At 33.6% G+C, this 19,723-nt stretch overlaps 2 protein-coding genes across 2 annotated transcripts; one reads left to right on the forward strand and one right to left on the reverse strand.

The window, feature by feature from the left end:
• Window positions 1-3,094: 3,094 nt before the first annotated feature.
• On the forward strand, window positions 3,095-6,077 carry NRPB6A (RNA polymerase Rpb6). Its single transcript, XM_022285592.2, has 6 exons — window positions 3,095-3,250; window positions 4,644-4,677; window positions 4,771-4,943; window positions 5,032-5,083; window positions 5,412-5,479; window positions 5,754-6,077. Exons 1-6 carry the CDS (start codon window positions 3,216-3,218, stop codon window positions 5,821-5,823), a joined length of 432 nt encoding a protein of 143 aa, XP_022141284.1. The 5' UTR covers window positions 3,095-3,215; the 3' UTR covers window positions 5,824-6,077.
• Window positions 6,078-7,289: 1,212 nt separating this feature from the next.
• SLK2 (SEUSS-like 2) lies at window positions 7,290-15,513 on the reverse strand. The gene is given in 11 exon segments (XM_022285195.2): window positions 7,290-7,775; window positions 7,778-8,653; window positions 9,976-10,045; window positions 10,145-10,238; window positions 10,717-10,817; window positions 11,478-11,546; window positions 11,633-11,847; window positions 12,673-12,721; window positions 13,203-13,334; window positions 13,516-14,748; window positions 15,358-15,513. Coding segments are annotated over 10 exon segments (2,547 nt in total). The 5' UTR covers window positions 14,431-14,748; window positions 15,358-15,513; the 3' UTR covers window positions 7,290-7,749.
• Between the last annotated feature and the right edge of the window lie 4,210 nt (window positions 15,514-19,723).

The following is a 19,723-nucleotide window of genomic DNA, read 5'->3' on the forward strand; positions in this document are numbered from 1 at the left end:
AGAAAAATGAAAAACAATAAATTGGTGGTCGTCGGTATATACACATTGTTCATAATTGTTTTCCATTCATTAACTTGGTTGTAACTTAGGATTTGTACGTGTATCTTTTAAAGAGGCTTTAATTGGTTTCTTTTAACTTCTAATTTTTGTATTTAATACACATTCTGGTTGGTTAGATATTTACTTGTGTGCATGCATTGTTGATGGTATTATTTTGAAGATTATGCGGTGGACTTGGCGGCGATAAAACTAGAGAGATGCAGATGATAACACGAACTTCTAAATGTAAATAGAAAAAGAAAATACTTGGCTCATTTAACGGCGGCACCAAATATTGCCCTTACTATTATTGAAAAATTGACAATTCATTAATTTTTATAAACAATTTATGTTTTCATTTATATCTCATAGTTGTCAAATATTTAATAGTGACGAGGACAAAATTGATCGTTAAGGAATTAAATATTTTTTAATAAAAAATTAACCATTTTGGAGCACGTTATACATTTTTAATGGGTAAGAAACTTTGAGTATAATTTTTAAAAGTTTTGTCACAAATTTATCGTCTATCATATGGTGTTGGTCCATTGGTTTCAAAGAGATCAAGAATGTAATTCAAATTATGATGGTCATCTACACGCAATCTGACTCGAATACTCATGGTTATCAAAAAGACAAGTTACAAGAATAAATATCTCATTCATACTGAAAAAGTTGACTGTGTGCGAAACAGATAAGTTCAAACTTGTTTTAAAATTTTAATGAATGTCATAAATGATTTTGACTTCACAATTTTCAAAATTTTTATTTAATTTGGCTCCATTAAAAATGCATTATTGTAGAGAACTATGCACGTTTGATAATTAGATTATCTCGCTATTCTTATATTTTTAAATTTTAAGTATTTGGATTTACTAATTTCTCTTTATATATATACCTAAGGGTTAAAATAATTATAAAGATAACTATTTTGTTTATATATTAATGTCTTTGCGTATATGTTAATAATCTCTCTTTCTAATTAAATTGGTCATCGCCTACGTTTAGGTATTTATGAGTTTTATATTTTATTATGTTTTTAGCAACTTTGATCAAATAACACTGGAAATAAGTTAACAACTTGAAAAAATCTACTATTTACAATCAAAAGAAAAAAGTTGTCAAATAAACTTAAGTTTTCAAAACTGAATAGTAGAAATCAATTTGTTCCCACATGATAAATTGTTTTCCAAATTTGGAAACATATACAAAAATAAATTATTTCCAAATAAAAAAAAGATAGAGAGATTATTTTCCAACAGTAACAATCTCTTTGAAAAAATAAGAGAGAAAACCCACAACTCTCCGATGCCAAATAATATATACTTTCAAAAACACATTAAAATTTTAAAGTAATGATAATTTTAGCCCAAATTTTGTCCCCGGTGGAAAAAAAAAAGAAAATTTGGTTGTCCTGGAAAAGAGAATGGTCCTTACAAAGTTTATAATAAACATAAGTTACTCCTCTTATTATTAACCGATTTTGATATGAAACTCATGAATGTTGACATGGTATTCCAAAAAGTTGAAACGAATATTCGGCCAAAAAATGAAATTTGGTCTATCAATGGACCAAAAGAGTCACAATGGACATTGAACCATTCCTCACGGTATCAATTAATATTTAGATAGAACTATGAATATTGAGGCCTATTTGATTGGCTAAATCAATATGATATATCAACCATATTAACATTAAAAAATATCGAAAATTTGTTACAATTATTTATATTCCGCGTAGTAATGAAAAAAATCGAAAATAAGTAATAATTGACTAGTCAAATAGATTTTAAGAGGGAAAAAAACAGTAAGCTGTGTAAGGAAAAACCAATAGATATTGCTGAAACAGGACACATATAAGTTATAATTGGCAAGTCTCCTTTCCTTTTCGCGAAATGCCAAAGAGGTAATTAATGAAATTTAGCATTTTCTCAAAATTTCAATAATATTTTCACTTGGACAGCTATACACCCATTTTACTTTTCATTTTCATTCTTTTTTCTTTTTTTTTAAATAAAAGTCTATTTAATACCAACCTAAATATAGCTAAAGCATCTCGCTAATTCTTTACAAATTAGAGGTCTAATCTTTCATCTCTATATTTGTTGTACTAAAAAAATATCATTCATTAAAAATTACAAAAGTCACTTGAGCTACATTTGATCTCTAAGTTCCAACAATATCAATAAAAAACCAAGGAAGAAAACAAGTATTCCAAAGAAAGAGTGACGCAAAGAAATAACCTATTTAGCTAACAGAAAATGAACAATAAGAAATGGTCAAAATTTCACCAATATTAAAAATAACTCAATTGGTTAGTGTTAGGGATGGGGACACATTCCACATCTCCAATCGTATGATATTTTCTACTTTTGAGCACCAGCCCTCATGATTTTGCTCCTGGTATCACCCAAAAGATCTTGCATTTATGAAGATAATGTCCCTAACTCATGTGCTAGAGATCTTTTTCTTTTCTAGCTAGCATGGACTTTAATCGTATTTCCAACTGTTTTCATCTTGATTAAAGGACTATTGGTGTAACTTTGACTGCACATCTAACAGTTAAAAACATACATCATTCAGTAAGAAGTTAAATTATTATCTAAAATTTAATAATTATAAAGATAGTTTTAATTTATCATCTACCACATGATGGGTTTTTGAGAAATTCATATCATAAATAATTAAACATATATTAAAAATATTAAAAATCTTAAGAGGGATTCAAACCTTCCCACTCTTCATTATTTGCCTCTTCTGAAAGACACTGTTCATCATTTTTATTAAAAAACTATTAAAAATTTAATATTTAAGGCAATTATAAATTACCTTTTTTGATTTTGACAAAAAATTTTAAATTAAAAAACACAAGTCCTTTCATAGAAAAACTTGGTGGGGGTGAAATTTAGAATTTCAAGGAAATTCAGGAGGACTAGTGATATTATAGAAATTTAGGGGGAAAACTGATATTTTGAGGAATTCCAGGAGGAATAGTGATATTATTAAAGTTGAGGGGGTAAACTGATATTTTAAATAATTAGTAGCTATTTTTATTATATTAGCGTGTTTTGTTTGAGGTTCGCCGTTACGGTTATTTCTGAAGTTCTGCGACTGAGGGTTTTGGGGAGGAGTAACCAGAGGTGAGAGGCTGACCAAAGCTTTTCTATCGAGTATCAATGGCGGACGACGATTACAATGACCTGGATATGGGGTTCTCCCTCTCTCTTTATCTCTTTATCTCTATTAAAATTACTTTTCTTGAATCTTTTTACTCTCTCCTTTGGTCAATTGGTTTAAAAATTTGTCAGATGAAAAACCCTAATTTTGAAACTAAGTCTATTTTTTCAAGTTCAACTTGGTGTAGAATGGATTTGGAACTGAATTTGCAAGGAAAACAGTTCCGCATGATGGAATATCATGACGGTGTTCGGAAGGAGATGCTATCATGCATCGGAACCAAACTTGATTGTTCGACCAGTACTGCATGAAACCGATTTTCTATAGCTTTAAGCGTGTGACGAGGAACTTACATGAACAATATTCGCAAGTGCCTGATTTTCTGGCTGCCTAACAGCTCACAATACCAAATTTTGAGGTTTAAGCGTGCGCAATAAATTTAGATAGCGGCTCGCGATATATTAATTTTCTTAGGTATAAATTATTGACTTCTTCAGCACTCGAAAGCTTGGCTACTGGAGAAATTTTTTTAATTCAAAATTTCAACTTTTTGACCTTCATAATCAGATAACAAATTAGGTTTGTAACTGTCACTCGTAATTGTGGATCCTACAGCATAGGCCTCGTGATCTGAAAAGATTCTGACAGATTTATGCTTATTACCGGATGCTTATGTTCATAAGTATTATGTTTTACTGAACAACTTTAGGTTGTGGTGGTTTTGCTTATTTGTTGGGGAATCCACGTTTTCTTTATCAGTTAACAGGAACTCTCTTAACTTTTATCTTTATAGTGGATTACTATGTCTAAGAATTAAACGATATGGGTTGAAAGATTGTTTCTTAAGTTTTTCTGCCAGTGGTTTAGTGCATTAGGATATTCCATTTGCTGCATATGTATCATCAATCTTCATTTGCAACATCCATAGATTACTGAAAATTATCAATTCTTTGAAGCAGGCATCTATGTTTATTGTTTTTTATGCCCCTTTCCTATTTGCATGAAGGACTCAGCCCTGCATCCAGAATACAGTTTCATCAGATTGCTGTACCAGCTCTATTTTGTATTTTTATTTTTACGTATACCATCTGGTAATTTAGCAATAGATATATTAGTCTTAGTGTTTTACACCACATTTTCAAACTTTTGTCCTTATTTGGGTAAGAAAGTTTAGTAATCCAGAGTGTACACTAGGAAAACAGATAAATGGAGTTTGGTTGTGAAAGTCTATAGATGAGGAGCTGTTGTAATCCAACTTTGAGGCTACACATTCCTATTTGATGTGAATATACTGATATCTTAGTTGTAGTTTGATCACATTGGTATAATCCTGTTTTGTGAAAGGCCTTTATATTTTCATCTAGGAGTGGAAGGTACAAATATCTTTCAGCTCTTATATTAATATTAATAAGTGGTTTTTGATGCAGATATGAAGATGAGCCACCAGAACCCGAGATGGAGGTAAGAAATCATTGGTTCAATTCTCTGTGAAAGAAAGTGGATTACTGTTCTTTTTTATTTTATAAATAATAGTGGAACTTGGATGATTCACAGGAAGGGGCTGAAGAAGAATTGGATAATAATAACAATGATGATGTTCTTGGTGAACCTGTTGAAGCTGAGGAAAAGGAAGATGAAGAACCTGTTGAACGTGTGCGTAAGACCTCAAAATTTATGACAAAGTATGAACGTGCTAGAATTCTGGGTACACGTGCACTCCAGATCAGGTTTTCTTTCTCAACTTTTGTTACATCCAAATTTTTACTTGTCAGCACGTTGGAAAATAGTATGACAATTCTCTTTCCTTTTGAGCAGCATGAATGCTCCTGTGATGGTTGAGTTGGAGGGTGAGACTGATCCACTTGAGGTTAGATTTTTAAATGTTCAGCTTTTGAAAAGTTCTCGTTTGGTTTTGGCATTCAGTACATGTATTTTAGTTGCCCCATATGTGCATGCAATAGTTAGTACGCCTACTCAAAATTAAAATTTATTGGATGATACTCTTGAATCTGGCTCATCGAGTTAACTAAAACATCTTGTTGTTTACAGTTCGATTAACCCATGCTGAACCCAAAGAAATGTGTTGCATGCCATCGTAGATCTGACTTACCAAGTTACTAAAACTGATAATATTGTTTGCAGTTTGTAATAGCTCATGCTTTTCTGACATCTCGTCTAACCCTATACTGTTTCAGATTGCAATGAAGGAGCTTCGTGAGCGAAAGATACCCTTCACAATCCGTCGCTACCTGCCAGATGGAAGGTTAGGACTCTTATTTCTCATACTTCATTCTTTTTGTCATTCGGATTTACCTGTCAGCAGGGTGTGTAGAAAACCACGAAACTGGAAAGGAAATTTAATTTTTTAACTAAAAAAGAGAGAAACACTTGAGCTATCACAATATGCATTCTTTTACCACCCCACCCCTACTCCACCCGCAGCCGCCTTCTGCTAATTGCACCTGATTAATAATCGATTGCTGGTTCCTAGGATAGGATAAATTGGTTGATAAGTGAACTCTCTCCATTTTGTGCAGCTATGAGGACTGGGGTGTCGATGAACTGATCGTGGAGGACTCGTGGAAGAGGCAAGTTGGCGGCGCTTGATTGAATCTTGTTTGGTTGTGTAGCTGACACCGTATGAATAGTTTCAACTGCATAGCGATTGTGGCACCATATTCCCACTTAAGCACCTTGTGAACGATGCCATGGTTGTGCTTTTGATTGACTGCTATGGTTTTGTTGCATAACTATCTATGATATATTGAATAGGAATCACCATTGACAAACATTTTTTACTTTTTTAAAGCGTACCAGTAACAATTATTTTTCATTAATCGATATACCTTTTTAATCTTCAATTTCTCTTTCCAACTAATGGAAAATCTTGAAAGAACTCTTACATTGAGTTTGTAATATCATTTTCTAACAAAGAGTTGAAAGAAAATATAGCACTTCATCAAGTTAATAAAAGTCACCACTCTTTTTCTATAGCTGTTGCTGTTGTGGCTGCATGAGGGATGATTAGGCATGATTATACTCTTCAAAGTAGATATGTACGATGCTTCAAAGTGACGAGAAAAATAAGTTTATATGATCTTACGAAAAACATCATAAAAAGTAAGTATTATTACTTTATAAGGTTTAAGAAAAGTAAAAACAATCGACAACAAAAATAAAAGAGTTGAGTAAATGACATGTTTGTAATATAAGAAACCTACGCATATAACCTTTGAAGATGTGCAACGTGATATTTTCAGTTTATTCAATCATATATTAAAAATTAATGATAAATTTATCAATTCACACCGAATAATTAACTTTTTATTGTAAGTATTAAATTAAAGACGTCAATCCTACATAAATTTTTAAAACAAAAATAGTAACAAATTTAATTATAATATATATTTTATTTTCAATTATAAAGTAACTTCAACACATCAACGTGATTGCTACAAGTGTTTGAACTTAGAAAGAGAACACTAAGTGAGGAAGGTACGAAATTTTTGTAAAAAAAAAAAAAGTAGAAATGAGAATATAAGTTGAAGGTCGAAATCTATTAAAATTTCAAAATTTTTGAAATTCTATTGCTAAGTAAAGGTCAAGTTAAGTTTCTTAAATAATTTTTAGAAATAAATTAATAAAAAAAATTTATATTCAATCTTCTTATTTATTAATTTTATGAACTTAATATAAAGATTAAATTATTGTGGCACGTGGAACTGCGAAAAGAATTAATTAAAAAAAAAGACTATGAAATTATTTAATTGATATATAAGAATTAATTAAAAGCAGAAAAGTATGATGCTTTGAGGGTATTATGGAGTGTATACGTACACGTAAATCATGCTTGAATTTTATTTTATTCTTTGAAGAATTACATTCCTCTTAACACTGAAAACGCCATTTCTAATACTAAACAAATAAGATGGTATTAAATAGAACTTGAGTGTAAAAAGAGGAATGGTGAATCTCTCCTTATGGCTGCACCATTCACATAATGATGCTTATCAAGAGTGATAAAATTTCAGTAACACAATAGTAGTTTGTTCCTTCAGAAGGAGATGCAAGTATTTTCATAATATAATAATTGATAAGAAGGAAAAAGATAACAAAGATCCGCCAGGCAGTTGTCCTTTTGAACTACCGAACGAAAATGCATAATCCACGCTAAACTTATGGATCTAAGATAAAAAAAAATAGATAAGAAGAAACTGAGGTAGTTCCTGAGGCTGTTTTTGGGGTTTCCATGTTAGTTGATTGAACTTGGGATCATGGAACGAAAACCCCAAAGAAAGAGCTAAATCAGGCAAGGAGTTAACACACAGAGAGCATCTCCACAACCAGCAGTGCCAACAGTGGGGAGTATTCCTCAAGGCATTCAAATCAAAGGTTCAATCGTATGATCCACAACAAAGCCAGATTACGAGGGGAAAATAGAGAGGGAAAAAAAAGACCCAACTACTTCAGATTTATCATCCTGTACACATTTCTCCACCACAATTCCGGCAAGGGATGGCCAAATTACGTTAGTCAAGCCTTCCAGACATAACCCAAACATCATCCAGGTCATTGTTAATAAACCCGTTTTCTGTGAAATCTTGGCCTATATCTTCAACCAGACCCTCTGGCAGATGAAGATCATGCGGCAAATCAGATCCCTTTTGATTGAATCCACTGTTACCAGCGGAGGACTCGCTGTTTGAAGCAGCTTTGAAACTATTGCTTCTACTTGGGCCAGGGACACTGCTCCCAGACAGATTTGCAGATGTCACAGCTGCAACCGAGGTATTTCCAACAAAACCCATTCCCCTTCTTGCCAAACTTCTATTTGCATTTGGTCCAGCCAGGGGTTGCTGTTGTGCACCACCACTCTTACTGTTACTTGACATCTGCAGTAGTTGCTGGATCATCTGTTGTTCTAAGGCCTGGTTGCCTTGGACCGTCTGAGGATGATTTTGTTGGACCAAGGAGCCAGCAGTTGGTGGATGCTGTTGCAGCTGCTGTGATTGCTTTTGCAAGGGTTGCTGGACGCTTGAAAAGCCACCGACAGAAGAGTTCTGCATGGATCCAGGCATCAAAGATGCAGTCCCCTGTAGTGTAGGGGATGGATTATAGCTGGAGTTATTATAGGAAGATGAGGCCTCCTGTTGATGTGGGCTGGGGTTCGAGTTCATAGAGTTCTGTCTCATGAGAATATTCTGGTATGTAGACAGTGCCAAAGCAGCTTGTGCCGACCCACTCAAACCTCCACGACCGATCATTTGATGGTTGTTCATCCCATGGTTATCAAGTTCAGGATGCATTGCCATCAACTTATTAATTGTGTTGCGATCTGTGGGAAGACCTTGAATACTGGCTAGCTGCTCCATCTCCTGCATTTTTTGCATCTGGAGCTTGGCTGCAGTCGCATGTCGGGGGTAATTTTTCAAGCCCTCTGTAAAAACATCATTGTAAGTTCCAACATATAGTAACAGAAGACTCGAATTTACACACCACCCCCCCACCTTTAAAAGGAAAAATGGAAAAACGCAGTGCAGAGCACTAAAGAAATAAAAGTAGTCAATTCAGAGGTGAGAAAAATATCCTAGGCAATAGGCATGCGGAAAACTTATCCTCCACCAGAAAAGAGATCCCTAGAAAAAGACAACACGAAGGAAAGGAGTGATTAGAAAGAAGGGTGGAACTGTGAGAGAAGACTAAGAAGATACACATGAGCAATAGGAAACTGGTTCTTTCAAGATCAGGCTGTTAGGGTTTAGGGTTTAGGGTTCTTTGAACAATTTTGTTCATTTTCATTTATCAATGAAAAGTTTGTATCTTGTTCAAAAAAAAGTTCAGGCTGTTAGGGGGATTAGGATCAGATGCCGCAAAGACATTTGACCAACATGATTTTAGGAACATGACTTTAATCCTCAGTTAGTGCCAAGGATGTGTTTCATCGCTGATTGTTGATCTGAGCAGCATGATTTTAGGAAGTTAAGTTTCAGACTAATTAAACAGATGTAAAGATTCAAGAACGAATGGCTCTTTCTAAAATCTAACCTTATAATTGATATTAAGCCCACTCAAAATGAGGGTGCTATGCAACAGGAACCTCAGGAAAGTTCTCGTGTAAAATGTCATTTAGATCATTTATCCTCCATCCGTAACATTTTGGAGAAAAAGGCTTTGCACTTGAAGGGCTCAAGGACTCAAGAGACCGAAGAAGACAGACTAAAGCACTTCCATGGGTTAATGGATAGAAAGGAAAGGGTGTTCTTGACACGAGTATAGTCGTATAGAGTAGAGTGATTGTTGAATCTTATTTTGTTTGTTTATTCTACTTGGTGTACACCCTAAAGAGATCTGACTGGAGTGCCTTTTATGTAAGCTCCTAGGTTTCTAGGGAGAATTCTGGTCTTCCACCTTTTTGTTTACTTTCCGAAGGGTGTATCTGTGTAATGATTCTATCTTTAGTGGTAAAAAAAGGGTTTCTTTTCCACAGAGAGAGGAAAAAGATAAGACCATATTTCAACTAAAAATGGTTGATACTCAAGTAATCATTTTCGGTATGCTAACAGCCTACTCTCTTAGAAGCCATACCGAGTAATGATAGGACCAATAAACAAACCGCACCTCAGAAAATAATATTTAGAAAACCTTAAAAAGTAATTCCTATTAAAAAAATTTGAAATATAGTAATGGATACAAATACGTATTTGAGAACCACAATCAATCATCAATAAGTTGCAGTATATGGGGATGTAGGTGCATTACCAATAGGCCCAACTTTTTGATCGCGGCAGAAACCAATCAGATCTTTCATACTGTTGACAACCTCTGATATCTGAAATATTTGAAGGTTTTAACGAAACAAACATTGTGTGAATGAAATGAAAAAAATTATTCTCCAGTAATGCATTTTAAGAAATGCACGAAAGCCTACCTGCAAACACCTCACGTATCTTTTAGAGAAACCCAAATCATTCAGCAACTGCAACTCCAGACTCTTAGCAAGCTGACGGCCAGCCGTCAGTACCCTAAGAAATCAAACATGTTAGTACATCATGCTGCACAACGAGTTATTCCAGCAGTCCTGCAACTCAATAGTGAATTGACAAATCTCCAACAATTATTCCTATTAAGAGAACTCTAGATTCTAAACCGGTGTTAACAAAAGATTGTAGTACCACTACCCCTACAAGTTCTGCATATGTTAAATTGACAGAACATTTCACAAGGGGAATCAAAATCCTGTACACCAAAAACAACATGGGCAAACAAACCCGCATCACACATCACAGTGGACAACAGAGGCAGCCCGGCCAGAAATTGATGCATTTGGGCAGGTTTCTGATGTTATGTAAAATTATATTGATGGAGGATGTACAGTTTTTTTTTTTTTTTGGGTACTTAATTTTATTATTTTTAAAGTCAATTGAGTTCACGAAGAAAAAAGCTTCGCAAACTAAGCAGCAATGAATCACTGTGATAAGTGCTGTAGTTCAAACAACTCACATATTGCTATTTGTCTGCAAATCTTTCTGAGAAACACCATCAGGCCCACTTTCAGCAATTGTGCTTTGGCATTTCTGGGCAACCTGTACCAGCTGATTTACCTGCAAAATATATATACCTCATTGAATTACAAATGATTTCTCTATCTGAAGGGTTTACAAGAGTGTGACTGAAAATAAAAAAATTTATAATTCTAATACTTTAAAAGTAAAATTAGAAAGCTAATCTAAAAGGTCAAATAAGGATAAGTCACTACATGAATAACAAAATGAAACTTTTGAACAAGTTCCTACACCCTAGAACTGGATGAAAAAGATAAAGTTTAAAATGGCCTTTAACAGGATAGTATAGAAGGGCGGGCTAAAAATATAGGAAACTCGGGAAATTATACGACTATGTTAGTATGTTTTCATGCAATTACTACAGAAGGATGGGTATGCAGACTTAGTGTGGTTCAGAATAATATCTAGAAAGCAGCCTGTGAACTTTTATGCACGGCCAACCAGAATCGTGCTATGGTTAAATCTAAAAAGGTTTTATTGGTTTGCTCTTAAAATATCTTCCTCAGCTTTCATATTACCCTAGCCCCCTTGTGTGCATCAAAAAGCAAACACATGTCAACTGCTATTCATGTTTAATAAAAGCTCAAATGAAACAGATTCCCCATGCCCATTAGCAAAAAAGTTGGCTAAAATAACCTGAAAAAGTTAATCAGTCCACTCCATATTAAGTACAATTGTGATAAGGTTCAAAACCAATACCTGAGGTGCAACCAACCTACGTGGAAGAAGTTCTTCATGGCGCCTTGCACAGAATTCCCAAGACAAGATCTGAAAAAGATTACACTTACATTATTAGGCTACTAACAAATAAATTAGCTGACAACGCTGGTCATTTAGAATAGAAATTTTTAAACCTTTAAGTCTTGTGTGAATATGATGCGAAGCTGACCCTCACGAACAACACGAAGTTGCTCATACACGCTCTCTTGAATTGCTTTTCCATATTCTAACATCATAATTCCAGAAGGAAATCTCTTTTCATAAGGAAGCTCTAGAAATAAAAGCTCATCAATAACTCCACTTCCAAATTTGATCTCACTGAGTCTTGGGAGTACTTCAAACGTGGCCTCTTCAATTCAATTCAATTCGTTAGCATGAGAGCAAAATGTTAGATCTCACAAGAGATCAGAGTGCTAAAACCAGCATACATGAAGTTCAAATTCAAAATTATAACTCACCTGATCTTCTATTAGTAGTTCAAAGAAGTAAAGTTTTATGGAATATAAAATGCCATCCAATGGGATTTTTATGTCGTTTTTGGTCATCACATGCTTAGTAGTTAATATCATTGAATCTTTCACAGACGCCAAATAGGAGAAAGGTAATACACGAAAAATAAAGAGCACAAGGGCTAGATTAAATCGAGTCTTTAACATGAGAAGAAATAAAGTATTTCTTTTAGAAAGAAATGCTACAGAAAACACAGCTTTTAATAGGGAAAAAAGAGACTAGAAAGCCATTGAAAACTGACAGAACCAAATAGTTTCAACAAACACTGCCAGCTAATCCGAAGTAATTTCTCAAGGAACTACATATTTAAATGCAGACCCAAATAAAATACTGCATATTTCCTTGCCTCATACGAAATCGAGCACCAATGAATATCAAAGACTGATCATTCTGCATTGTCAAAGAACATAGAGTACTTTACGTATGGACAACAGGAACAATAGCTATAGATCATATACGCTTATACAACTAAGCAAAAAGATATAATGAAGTTAAATACAAGCATGCTCAAGCTATGTTTTCCTTTTTCCTTGTTTATTGTCCTTTATATCCTACATATTTTCTTTATTCGTACGGTCATTTATTCTTCCTTAAGGGAAATCAAGGTTTTCAATGCGTCGCTGTGTGAAAATATGCAGTAAAAGATCACTTTCTTTATCCTTACCAAAGCCCCTTCCTGATTTGGAACCGCAGATGTCGCACTGCCATGCATCCTGAAAACAGTAAATGGAACACATATGGACATAAATTTGTGGGCAAGTTAACAATAACTCCAAAGCGGCAGTTAGAGTGAATTGAAGTGAATAGCTAATAGCATTACTGCAGCACGGACAACAATTGAAACAAATAAATCTGACCGCAATACTGAAGCATTTATAATTCTAGAAGGAAGAATGAGAGATATTCAAGACTTAAATCTGGACCCATTATCAAGGAATAAATCTGACCGCAATACTGAAGCATTTATATTTCTAGAAGGAAGAATGAGAGTTATTCAAAACTTAAATCTGGATCCATTATCAAGGAATTCTTTCCTCTTTAAAGCTTGAATGTGGAAAAATAACCATATTTCAAGAATATACAATCCTATCTTTTCATAACATTTCTGAATCACAAATGTATAATATAAATTAAGAGCACAAGAAGGGAAACTGATGATATTAAGCAAAGAATATCACAAATTTATAAACTGACCATGGCTGCCTGGGGAAACACACCAAGAGCATGGTGGCCAACATTCTCATACAATGACAAGCACCATCTTTTCTTTGCACGAGGAGAGTAATACTCTGCTACAAACTTTCTCCAGTAAGCAATACTATTCTCCTACAAAAAGGTCATTAGTAGGAAAAATAAGGCAAAAAGGGTTAAATGAAGCCTCAAAATGCGGGAAGAAATACATAACTAGTAAAGGAAGACAGCCACGTGAAAAAATTAGGTAATATAGATGAATATAAAATAATAAAAAAAAAAGATATAATCAACATAACTAGAGATAATAACTCACCTGAGGTCTTTGCCGCTGATGATATAGATATTGCATGAGCCGACGAGCACAAACACCACCACCGTCATATGGGCGCTTCATGGGTGATACTTGCTGCATTGCCTGCTGTTGTTGCAATTGCTGCCTCAACTGTATTTGCTGCTGCTGATGCTGCTGCTGCAACTGAGCTCTCTGGAATGGGGGCAGAGACAAAATTTGCTGCTGCCGCATTCTTTGTTGATGTTGAAATAAAGCTTGTAACTGTGTGTTACGGTTTTGTGACTGCATGGAATCCTGTCTCTGAAATAGCTGCTGCAAAACTTGCTGTTGCAGCACATCTTCCTGCTTTATATCCAATCGTGGTTTCTTCTGCACCTGAGAAAAATTATTTGGATCTGGAATGAAAGATCCCTGGAGTTTTGCACCCATGGGAAGTGATACTTGGCCCATTTGCGATGTTGGTAATGATGTGGCATGCTGTGCCTGTTGCTGCACGTGTTGGATATTTTGGTCCTGTTGAGGATTTTGCTGCACTACGCAGGATCCATCCATAACTGAGGACCCTGACACACTAATGTTATTTGAATTGAATGACATAGGCGATGCAGGCAAGCGCATGTATGACTCTGTATTGATGCTTGCACTCCTTTGCAAATGTGGCCCCCCTGAAAGGGCAGAGTTCGCATCCGTAACTAGTGAACTTGCACCAACACTTGGTCCTGAATTTGCAACACTATTTAAGACTGCATTATTCATGTCTCCGGAAACTGGACCAAAATCAGAACATCCAGTTCCTGGAATTGAATTTGATGAATTTGCAAATGATTGGCTCAAGTGAGAACTAACAATAGCTGGTGACTGCCCTTCTCCTTGGTAGAAAATCCCGGAACTTGATGAAGACTGTGCTAATCCTCCAGCCAGACGAGAAGATGCCATTGAAGCCACCACCCCTTGGTGGCTAGAATCTAGGTAGCCAGCCAGACCTCACCAAAATAAATATTCTCAACACGCTCAATAAGATAGCAAAGCCATACCCATGAGAAAGAAATCCCGAAACCCTCACAAATTCCACATGTCAAAATTTAGAGAAGAGAATGTGGATAATAACATTATTCCACTTGAAAGATTAAGTAGAAAGTGTCTAAGCCCTTTTACCCTTGAGGTCGGGGGAAAAATAATTACTATAAATTCAAGCTCTAGTCAGCCCACTTGAGGCGCAGTGCTATTGGAGTTTCAACAGTAAGTCGAGAAAACCTGGGAGGAAAAAATAATAATAATAATAAAAATAAATGGTTAGCAGATGAATGCGAAAATGAGAGGAAATAAATCCAATTTAATCGAGATCAAAAGCAATCTCTCACAGAACCCAGACAACTTGCTCTAAACTAACAAAGACAAATTTTCCTTCCGACTGGTGAAACCCTAAATTAGCTCCGTATGAAATAAAGCCCGAGGAGAGCCAAGACTGAAAATTAAACTTAGCGCAATAAGGTTACTTCATTCTCTTGAATTACCCAAAGCAAATTCATCCCAATTTCTCGTCGTTCGAGAATATAAAACGGCGATGCAACGGGAATCAACTCAAATCGAACATGAAAACACATCCTCCCTTCCCTACCCAGAGCAAAGAGGGGAAAAAGTGATAGAAAGAACCCAACTCAGCAAATTAATCAGTTCCTCAGTTCAGCATCTAAACAGAAGCTGAAGATGGACAGCAAGAGCTAACATTTGAAAACAAAAAGGAAAAACAGTGAGCTTTAACAGTGTCTCAGAGATCAAATCATGGCATCCAATGAATTCAACGGAGAAGCAAAACAAGAAAACTTCAACAAAATTCTCGCAAATGAAGACAAGCAATCAAACCTCGTCGGGAAGGTGTTGAGAACTTAGCAGAAGAGCGTCGCCATTTTTCTTGCTTAATTCGGAAACCTGAAAATTCATCCAAAAGAGGGAGAGAGACACGGAGAATACTCCCGGTACGTAGCGTAGGCAGCGGAATTGCAGCCAGGGAGTGACCGGCTGCATTGATAAGCCAGTCATCTGTCACCGGCTACTCCCGGTCTATCTCGAAACACGTGTCATTGCGGTGATCGAGAAACGTAGACGATGCCCGATCTTGCGGTGACGAAACGAGGTCGGTTACTACGTGGCGGGTTTTCATTAGTCTGTTTGGGGGTCGCTTATGATGGGTTCTAAAATCTTTCGTCACCCTAAGGGAAAAAATCAGGCGCATTAAAGCCCATCGATGTAAAACATCCCCGACTGCCACCTCATTGATGTGGGGTCATTTTTTTAATTTCGGAAAATATGTAGGGGTCGTATTGTACTTTTGCAGGCAATATTACGTGACGTGTCTCTCATATATTGGACAGCGGTATGATTCTTAAACAACGTGAGCATAGATTTTCGAGGGGATATTTTCAATCACGGCTAATGGATAGAGATTTAAACTTCAAATACCACGTGTAATTCCACTGTACGATATAGATTAATTTTGAATATTTGCAAAGGTTGGTCTGCAATTTTAAAAAAATTAAAATCTTATACCGCTTATAAATTTTAGACTAAATATATATAATTTTATTTCACCATGACTTTTCAGAAGTATTATTTCTAAGAATGATGAACGGTATAATTTAATAAACCGTGCAAAAAAAGGTTAAAGTTTATCAACAATAATTGATATACTTCCAACCAAGAAGTTGTGAGTTCAAATACCTTCTCCAACGTGTTATACTAAAAAAACAAATATGTTTGTCACATTATTTATTCACATGAATATAACATTTATTAGAGTAAATTATTTTAGTACATTTATTCAAGTAATTTTAACGATTAACACAAATGGCAAATCTAGATGTGTGGTTAGAAATTTAGAATAAAATAAACGTGTAGGTGTTAATATAATAACATTTAAAACTAAATTTGGGCATAAAAGTTACCAAAACCCTTAATTTCCATATTAAATTAAAGATATTGAGATAATTTCTTTGATAAAACTTAAATGTTTATTTATCAGCGTTTTTTTTAAATGTTGTAGAAGGTAGAAATTTAACTAGTTAGATTGTTTGGCACAGTAACAATAAGATTTGTAGAGTAAATCCTTGATGTTCATGAAAAACTTTGCCCGGATGCATTCTGAAGCTTTGTTTGTTATTTTAATATAAATACATATGGTAAAGGTGAAATGTTATACAAATCAAATTAGAGAAACATATATATTTTTTTTATGTAAGTTAAATGCGTGAAAATTATAACGTCCCCTATATTACTATTTAGGCATACATTGAACTACAAAAAAATACTTTTAAATTGCAATGCTTTGATAATTTATATATCTCGGTGAATTTTTTTTTATCAAATTTATAGATTACATTGTAAAGTGTAACTTATAATATTAATTTTACGAAGTTGGACACGAAGATCAAAATTTCTAAGAGAACATCAATGTTGATCCAAATGTGGTTGAATTTCTTAAAGTTCTTTAGAAATTAATTGTTTGATCGTTGAATTGAGAGTAATTTGATATTGCTTTTGAAAATAGTTGTTTTAGTGAAGTTTGTTTCTATGTATAATTTTGAAATATACTGATTGATTACTTTAAGGTATAAAAAATACTACTTTTAATTTCAATTTACTAATTTTCATTCACCAACAAGACTATGTTAGCCCAATTACAAATGATAAAATAAAACCGCACTTTGAAAGTTCTAGTATTACTCTCTCGAGTACGGAATAGTAAGTCGACCACGAGGTCAATATAATTAATCGCACATCATATCTCAATTTAACCCCACTAAGGCAAACAAAAGTTTTTTACCCTAGAAGCAATTAGCAACTTGACATGTTTGGTTTAGACCGGGCACCATAAATGAACTTGAGATAATTAGTACAAGTAAGAAATACTTTAAATTGTACTCCTATTTGACATTATACATCATGTCATTCCCTGACACTTTACATGACCAATGTGTTCGTTTACTTTTATAAGTGACACATGAAACATCAATTAATTAATTACATATTTTCAATAAAACTAATATTATTATCACGTTAAATCTCGGTATAAACTCAAAATAAGTGAACTATATCAATAAATTTTTGTATCAACAACTTTTTGAATTTCAACCCTACTAATCAATTTAGTATTTAATTTCAACCCATACAAATAAATTTAACAACCTTAATTAAAAAAAAAATAATAAAAATGGGAGACAAAATGTTAGAAAATTAATTTAGGCAGATATTTTAAGGTAGGTACAATGAACAACCTTTCATTGCTCTCTCACATTGAGTTGCTTGGAAAAAGGGCAAAAGGTCTAGTCAATGAGCTCCATCAAATGATTGCTTGTTTGGTATGGCCCTTTATTTAATTCCTTTCTTGTTTTTTTTTTTTCCAAACCAATTTCTTATTTATTTAAAACTTAAAAGTATTTGTATAAAGAACTACCCTCCGCTTTCTGGATATTGCAAAGATATTATTCATGGAATTTTAATTTGATTAATTTTTGCAACCGTGTTAAAAGAATTTTACACTCTCTAACTATTAGTATAATAACAATTTGGACCCAAAATCTATGCTATTATCTCAACAACTAATAATTAGTTTTGACGGATTATATTCTTCAAATAAATTTCAATTATAACGATAGTGATCGAATCTCTCTCTAATTTAATTATAATTAAAACACTTTAATTATTAATTTTAGTAATCAAATAGCCAAAGCTGAGCATAGCTCAGCGGTAATTGGCATATATCTCCAACCAAGTGGTTGTGAGTTTGAATCCGCTCCTCAACATGTTGTATTCAAAAAAAAATTTAGTAACCAAACATCCTTTTAATTTATAATTTCGTTTGGTTAAAAATGATTTTTACTCCATAATTTTTAACTATTGCATCATAGCAGTTTATATATAGTGCTGTTAAAAAATTGTTTATAGTTTGCCATTCAAATCCTTACTTATATTTGTAGTGTAATATTATTAAAATAAAAAACTATCGATGTATAATAGTGCAATCTTTTCATTTGATTTAAAATATGAATTTCAAAGGAATGGAGGTGGCCTACCACAAAGTTTTAATTGACCATCCACCATGATGTGAGGAGGCACTAATTTTCATGTTTAGAAAGCAAAAGCAACAATTTGTCCTTTATGTTTTAAACAATAAAATTCAAAATAGGGAATTTCTTTGAAACAAATACCAAGTTGCTTTTAGTTTTAACATGCTTTATGGTACAATTTACAATAACATACAATATTTTAATCAACCCATTTCTTATTTCCAGCATTACTATATTTAGAAATTTAAATTTATTTGCAAGTTGACCAAATTCATTAATAATATAAATTTGTATATATTTTAAGACAATTATTTACACACACATACTCCATCTAATCACAACTCCATTTGAATCGATATACATGAATACCCATTAAATATCAGATCTATAATAGCAAAAGAAAACCTATGATGCAACATTAAAAGAAAAAGTTTCTTTTTTTCCTATGTGATAATAAAGTAACGGTGGTAGAATTTCAAAAGAGAATATTAATGTAAATAATGAAAAGCAAAATAGGTGTAAAGGGAAGATAAGATGTTGCTTGCTTTTTCTTGAACTTTTTTGTGAAAAAGAAAGGATTCTTTGACACATTGTTTGATTCTTGGTGCTGTAATCAATCCAACTTTTGATTTTTTTTTTCTCTTCTTTACTATATTTGTAAACTTCTAGGTTTCTTTCATTTTCATATCAATAGGATTTTTCCACTCCCCAAATTTGTAGACAACAATATACAATCAAATTATTTGTGTGAGAGACAACAATTTTTCTTTCTTATTCATCGCAACAATAGAGATACAAATAAAATAATTTAGAAAGCATGTCTAATTTATTGAAAATTATATAATTTTTTAATGTAATATTAAATCACAAATAAAAAGGGGTGTATTTGAATCTACAACTTATCTCAATTAGGTATAAGTATAGTAGTTAAAATACCTATTGTTTTTTATATAATTGAAGAGGTAAGTCAAACAAGTATGAAATTTGATAAAATTTTGAGAATTAAAGGTGCCAAAAGCATATTTTCAAAACTTTGGAGCAAAATATAAGATATATTTATCTTTAACATATCCCAATTATTTGTGGTATATTAAAATATTGAAAATGTGCATGAAATTTTGTTATATCCACTCATGTTTCGAGGTTTGCGCTTTCGAGGGTACAAG

The sequence above is a fragment of the Momordica charantia genome, assembly GCF_013281855.1.
Source record: "Momordica charantia cultivar OHB3-1 chromosome 10 unlocalized genomic scaffold, Mcharantia_2.0 BLBB01000010.1, whole genome shotgun sequence".
Classification (NCBI taxonomy): domain Eukaryota; kingdom Viridiplantae; phylum Streptophyta; class Magnoliopsida; order Cucurbitales; family Cucurbitaceae; genus Momordica; species Momordica charantia.

Excerpts from the sequence above, each read along its gene's own strand:
- NRPB6A (XM_022285592.2), top strand. The coding sequence starts at position 3,216 with ATGGCGGACGACGATTACAATGACCTGGATATGGG. Across the intron at positions 3,251-4,643 it reads TACAATGACCTGGATATGGG|ATATGAAGATGAGCCACCAG; the intron begins GTTCTCCCTCTC and ends TTTTTGATGCAG. Across the intron at positions 5,084-5,411 it reads GTGAGACTGATCCACTTGAG|ATTGCAATGAAGGAGCTTCG; the intron begins GTTAGATTTTTA and ends ATACTGTTTCAG.